This window comes from Diospyros lotus, chromosome 14, assembly GCF_014633365.1.
Source record: "Diospyros lotus cultivar Yz01 chromosome 14, ASM1463336v1, whole genome shotgun sequence".
NCBI classification, from domain to species: Eukaryota; Viridiplantae; Streptophyta; class Magnoliopsida; order Ericales; family Ebenaceae; genus Diospyros; species Diospyros lotus.
In genome coordinates this window covers 24,974,057-24,981,109 of record NC_068351.1, presented here as the reverse complement: position 1 = coordinate 24,981,109, position 7,053 = coordinate 24,974,057, and the positions used below count along the sequence as shown (strand labels likewise).

The window sequence follows — 7,053 nt, the reverse complement described above, 5'->3', positions numbered from 1 at the left end:
CATATACTATTCTCCTCTGGGCTCCTGGGGTATTACATTCTCCCCCCTTGAGCACATGACGTCCTCGTCATGCGACCTTACAACCGATCCCAGATCTCTCCTCGATGCATGGCCGATGTGGTATTCGCCTAAGATGCCTACACGCACCCCCCTTAGGGACTTAGCTTCCTCGCTGAGGTTTGCCCCACCACTGCGCTCAGAGGCTCGGGGGTCAGCTCTGATACCATTTGTAACATCCCGTTCGAGTGATAGGAAGGACCGAAACAACTTACTCTGATGGGCCTAGATAAACTTCCCAGGGGGGTCACCCATTCCTGGATTACCCTAGGTCAAGCACGCTTAACTTGGGAGTTCTTTACCAACATTCAGCCCAAAAGGTATCCAGCTGGTGTTGTTTACTTCCTTACCTATCCTCGACATATACTATTCTCCTCTGGGCTCCTGAGATATTACAAGTTATTTTTTTTCCCCTCACTAATTTTTCCCTTCTTTCCTTCCTTCTCTATCATTTTTTTGTCTTCCCTCATCTCTTACATTTGCTTCAACTCCCTCGTATAAGAGACTGTTCCTAATCTCCTATTTATATGACCCTTAATTTTCCTCATAAAGAAATTAATCAACTTGAGAGAATTTTAATTTATTTTTCTCTTTTAAAATATATATATATTTTTATAAAATGTCTCTAGATGATCATAACAGAAAAAAAGAAAAGAAAAGAAGAAAGAATAGAGTCAAAGGAATCAAAGGAGATGGCTTCCAAGCCATCCCCAATAGTGCAAGGAGGCTGCCCAAGGTAGCCCATTGGTGCGTAGCGAGCAGTTGTCATTGGTCGTTGCCCCCTCCCTCAAGTCGTGGTGTTTCTTCCATTGAAAAGGATCTCATCGCCGGGAGGGGGTGGTGCACATATATATACCATCATGTATGTATAAATTTAAATCATTTGATGCACTTGCTTGGTCAATTAATTTTTTTAAAATTAAATATAAATTTACTTTTTTTAAGTCTTTAAATATTTTAGAAATATTTTAGAGTGTTATAAGGCTATTCAAAGTTTTATCACTCAATTTCTGTGAAGTTGATGTTTTGATTATTTGTTGGACTAATTGGCTGTCGCAGAGAACCCATCTGTTTCAGCCATTGAAGACCAAATCACCAGTGGGTCACTCATGGGTTCCAACCAAAGACTGTTTTTTTTTTTTTTTAATTTATTTAAATTAATCTTTTACTAATATAATTTAATTAATGTTATAAGAAGCAAGATTATTTTATTAATGTTATAATTTAATCTCTTATTTTATCTTGATTTATAAACTACGTGACTTTTTAGATTGACGAAGGGGTAGTGGCGCAAAATAATTAAAATTACAAAAAAAAAAAATAAAGATTAATTTTAAAATATAAAAATTGTCTATATAAATAAGTCAAATTAATTAAAAATATATACATGCCATCTCATTCTCTATTTTAATATTTTGCAAAACCTTCTCAAAATTGATTAATAACAATACATTTCTTTGGGAGAGAGAGAAGATGATGAAGATGAAGGGGGGGCTCTCTCCTCCGTCCCTGTAAGTTCTTGCACTTTCTTTGATTTTCCTCTAGTGTTTCTTTGCTTTTCTCGCCCGTTTTCCTGCGAACCAAACGCAACTTGTGTACAGGGAACAGAGCAAAGAAATTACGTGCGAGGAAGTGGAAAATGTTCATCACCAAGGAATGGCTGGGAAAGACGGAGGATCAGGAGTGGAAGAAGATTCCATCGACGCCATATCAGAGCAAGTCACACTCACGAGTCTTCACAAACGAGGTAATTTGATCCGACGATTTTCTTTCCACTCTGTATTAATCTTGCTTTCCACCGAGAAAAAGATCGAGGATGCTACTATAGTTTAATTTTCCCGGAAAACGTAGGAAAGTCGTATTTTCTTGACCGCTTTCCTGCATTGCGTTCTTCTTGAAGAAAACCTATAATCTCGTTTTTGGACGATCAAGCCATTGTCTAGATCGGCCACGCCAAATCGTTGGAGTAGAAAGATTTGAGTAATTGAATCGATGGATTCGCACAAATCAATCACATTCTGACTCTGCCAAGAAACCGCCAATCGATCACATGCATTATCCTAACTTCAACACCATTAGGTTAAGATTTTTATACAGAGAAGATGACCGAAAGAAATCACAAGTAGTTGGATGATATTTATGTTCTAAACGAAAGTGTAATTTGCTTTCACAAAATATAAATCATTCTCACGCACGAATTCATTATTTCAAGATAAATTCACATTTGACACATTCTTTGATGAATCTACAAGAAATACAACTGCAGCCATTTATGGAGAAATAACAAACATTTATTTCTCTTTAGTCTGTCAAATTGACGGTACGATTGTGTCAAGACCTAATAGACATTTGATGCAATTTGCATGGAATGGGACTCAGCCAAAAAGACTAAATAATATCATTATCGATAAATTGATATGGTAGGTGAAGAGGCAGAGCCAATCTGGGAGAAGTGTGATCTGTGGAGGCAAGAACAGAAGACGAGAGCAGCGAGGAGGCTGGAGGAACAGTTGAAGGCGAGATGGGCCATTGAGGAGCTAATCCAGGAAAACCTGACCCGTTTCCACACCCATTACAACCTGGCCAAGGCCCCGACCCGGCCCAAGGACGTGGCCCAACTGCTCATGCCCAAGGGCGCAGCCGCCCACGAGATGGCCGCCCTGGCGTGGCTCGGAGACTGGCGGCCCTCCGCTGTGCTGGACCTCCTTTGGTCGCTGTGCCACTCCTGGTCCGCGTTGTCTCCGGCCCTGTCCAACGGCGGCGAGCAGGCCTTGCAGAGCCTCATCCACGAGATTCGAATCGAAGAGGCGGTGCTGGACGAGGAAGTGGCGGAGATCCAGGCCAAGTGCGTGCTGCACCTCCCTTTCGGCGCCGTCAACGGCGGCGCAAAGAGGCCGGCGATGGCGGCGGTGCAGGAGGAGATGAGGAAGATCAAGCAGGCCGTTTCCAAGGCCCAGAACCTAAGGTTCAAGGCGGTTGAGATGGTGGTGAAGAAGGTGCTGAGCAAGATCGACGCGGCGGAATTCTGGGTTGCGTTTATGGGGATTCAGGATTTGATCCACCAGTTAGCGACGCAGCAGAGGCTGCGGAAGGGACCCGTCTCGCTGCCCGTGAAGGGCTTGGGGATGTAGATTTCTTTTCTTCAACTCGTAGTTTGGAGTGTCGATAAATCTTAGATATTTGTAGTCACTGCACAGTTTCATGTTTTCTCCATACATGCATGTCTATGGTACCTTTTTTAACTGTTCTGTCGGTAGCGTAGAAATGAATTTGCATTTTCCACTTCATTTGTTTACAACCTTTTTTTTTTATTAGCACCAAAATGTCGAAACTTTTCTAGTTGTGATAATTTTATTCGGTCCTTCTAATTTTTAAGAATTAAAATTGAATTTGTAAAATTGATAGTAATTTTAACCAAATTGAATTAACGGGTTACCCGACCATCAACCGTTAACCACGTAACATGCCACGTGAATATTTTAGCGGGCCCACATATGCGTAATGGACCGGTTATGTAATTCTATCTTTACACACATACACATATATATATATATATAATATTCTCGATACATATCTATCTCTAGATACAACAATCAGAATGGGTGCCTGTCTCCGAAGGCGGTGAAAAAGAAGCTGACGAAGCGAATATCGAGCCAATTGGCGGTTACCCCTGGCAGCGACAGTGTTGCTTCAAGCAGTCGATGGACTCGAGTTCGGTCGGCAAAGGAGGAATCAGTGATTCACAAGCAAGCTCTTGCGGCCACAATTCTGTTCCAACAGCACCAGTAGCTCACGAGAGCGGCATTACCGGTTGATTGATCAGCTTCGCTACAGTATCCAGTGCCAAGCTCCAATAAGCAGTCGTCGTTGCCTCAGAGTTCAAGCTCAAGGACGTGCTTTCTCACCGATCCTCTACTTCCGCCTCACTAGTTTGTTAATCAGATTTTGATATTTCGGCTTTTGAACTGATAATGTGGAACTTTTGTTCCTATTCCTTGGTGCTGATGTTGTTGCCGGCGTTGTTTTTTTTTTTTTTTTATTAATTTTTAATTTTTTATGTTCGATTTGTTCATTGTTTGTTAACTAGTTAACCTTTAACTTTTGTATTTTTTTATTTTTTGGCTTAGTCAGCAATGGGCCTGCTAAAATATCCACATGGCGTGCCACGTGGTCAAGAGTTAATGGCCAGGCAGTCCGTTATTTTAATTTAGCTAAAATTGCTATTAACTTTACAAATTCGGCCTTAATTATCAAAATTAGAAAGATTGAATAAAATCGTCACAACTCGAAAAGTTTTAATTTTTTTTGTGCTAATAGTATTTTTTTTTAATTCTTTTGTGAACATAAAGAGATATATATATATATATTTGTTTACATCCTTTTTATTTAGAGCATGCTCTACTCAAGTAGGTTCCCTTTAGGTTTTTCAATATTAATTAGTTGACTAATAAATCATTTAGGTGATTAAGAGTTAAAGGAGTGATCTATTGACTTGGCAATTGGGACTGATTGAAATTAATACCGAGATGTGATGTGATTCCAGCTAAGTTGTGATGACAACTTGAGTAGAACAAGAATCTTGATTTCTGATAGGATTCTCCTCGTCTAAGGCTAACATGAGAAGTTCTATGCTGGAACTTCAAAACAACTATAAAAGATAAGTTCAAAACTTCTGTGCTCCCTCCTTTCCAACTCTGTCTCCCCAGCCCCCCCTCTCTCTCTCTCTTCAACTCTAGTATCTCCTCAGCTCCTCCTCTTTCTCCAGTCAACTTCGGAGCTCCTTCTCTCTTTCCAACTATATCGATCTCCTTAACTCCCCCCGGCCTCTTTCTCTCTCTGGTCAACTCTAGTACTCTATCTCTTTTTGACTGTGTCTCCTCAGCTTTGGTGACATCTCCCCAACTCCATTTCTCTCTCCCTGTTTGCCACAGTTCACAAACATCTTGATGATGAGGTGGCCGATCACCCTCTTTTGCCTTTAATAGAACACCTGCAATGGAGGCGGGGACTTGCTCCCCCAGTTGTCCTCTGACTTTCAAGTCAGATTACCAAATCAAGAACAAGCTTAAAAATGTATATTTCCCAATGTTTGAGAAAGAAAAGAATTTGATCCACTACCTCCTTCTGGCCTCCTTCCTTTTATCCTCTTGTTGAGATGAGGATTCTTTCGAGATCTCTGTCTTGCTCTTCCCGGAATCTCATTGATATGAATTCCATAATCGCAACTGCCCCCAAAGAGTTCGAGGTAGCTTCTATCTCCGTGATCCCTGACGGGACAGTCGATTCTGAGGAGCTTGGAGGATCCTCGCTGAGTAATAGGCCAGCTGGCGTGGTGATATATATCTGCCACGTGTCCCTCTTTGGTCTTGAGCAGGATGACGTTAATGGAGTATTTCTTTTCGGACACGAGGCACGGAGCCAATGGTTATATTTTCTGGGATATTAGAGTAATTATGGATCCGAAGGTATTCCCCTCATCACTTGCCCCCCCCCCCCCACTCCTTGAGCCTTTTAGCTTAAATAGCTCTAGGAGTGTTGAAATCTTCCAAGGTTTGTGCTCCCTTTCATCCCGAGGGTTGATGTCTGCAGGGCTTGAAGGGCTAAGGTGTCTTCTTCTCTTGTGCGTGTCTGGAGGGCATAGGTATCGATTTTCTCCGATGGCAATACCCCTTCCCAAGGCATTGTCCAAACTTTTTCGTCTTTCGAGCCATGCAAATTTTGAGTAATTAATGCTCATCATTATCTGCCCTTTGATTTTCCACCTCTATGGTTTAAATAAGTGTTTCTTATTCTTCTGTCTACTTCTTCTTTTGACTCTTTTTTGCTTTAGTTTATGGTTGTGCTATTGAGCATCTTCTTTTCTTGTCTTCTCCTTAACCTTTTGTGATGGCGATTACCGGCTCTGGAAGATTTAACTCGACTAGTGTTGAGCTCGTTGAGTGGGAGAACCACCCTGCTACCTCCATTCCCTGCCAATGCATGAGTGAAACGGAGTGCCAACAGTTCCGGGAGAAGTACCCAATTCCCAACGAGTGGGAGGTCGAGTTTAATACCCATCTCTGAGCATGCCATCCCGTTGTTGGCCGACTTTGTATCTACAAGTGCGCCTTTGATCGGGGTTTTCGGTTACCTCCTCGTGGGAGGGTCATGTCGCTTCTCCAACATCTTACCATCGTTCCAGCCCAACTATCTCCCTTCAGGTGGAGGTATCTAATGGGCTTCATCGTCATCTGCCATACTGCCAAGATGGAGCCTACAGGAGAGCTCTTTGATTAATTTTTCACCACTAACTGCGATCCTGGTGGTTGGATTTCTATCTCGCCCTGAGTCGTGAAGGAAAACTGCCTCCTCAGGTCTAAGGAGCGTCATGACCTAGATATCCCTGCTACCTCGCTTATGTTCTTCGGGGGATCCAAGGATTCGAATGATTGGAAGGAGCGCTTCATCTTCATCCGCCCCAAAACTTCCCACTCCGCATAAGAGGTTTGGACGGTGTGCAACGGGTGGACCTTAGATACCAAACACAAACGCCCGCACATTGAGACTATCAAAGAGCCAGGCATGCGGATCATGAGGCCTAGCTGGGATTTTAAGGAAGATTGGCTCTCCAACCCAATGCTGAGTCAGGCGGGCTTGGATGGGGACAACTGTGAGTGCTAACCTTCGTCTTTTCTCCTTACTTCTTCATCTCTTCTTTTTTCATTGACTTTCTTTATTTTTCTTGTGCAGTTGAAAATCTCTGGGAGATGACTTACTCTCATATTACCAAAGGGATGGTCTTGGACTTCCCTGAGAGTAAGGGTCCCTCAGCCCCCTCTGGAGGTAAGAAAACATCTGAGAAGGCTCCCAAACCTTCTCAAGGCCAAGGGCTCTCCGCCCCGCTTGAGCGAGGCTTGAAGAGCACTAGGAGTAAGAAATCCTTGGCCTCTTCCAGATCAAGAAAAATGGCGAAGGGAGATCCTCAGACCTTCCGAGAGGCTTCAAAGGACAGCATCG

At 42.7% G+C, this 7,053-nt stretch overlaps 1 protein-coding gene across 1 annotated transcript; it reads left to right on the top strand.

The window, feature by feature from the left end:
* The first annotated feature begins 1,492 nt into the window (after positions 1 to 1,492).
* On the top strand, positions 1,493 to 3,332 carry LOC127790526 (uncharacterized). The gene is made up of 3 exons (XM_052320077.1): positions 1,493 to 1,568; positions 1,659 to 1,804; positions 2,482 to 3,332. The coding sequence occupies exons 1-3, from the start codon at positions 1,531 to 1,533 to the stop codon at positions 3,186 to 3,188; spliced, it is 891 nt and encodes a 296-aa protein (XP_052176037.1). The 5' UTR covers positions 1,493 to 1,530; the 3' UTR covers positions 3,189 to 3,332.
* Positions 3,333 to 7,053: the final 3,721 nt, after the last annotated feature.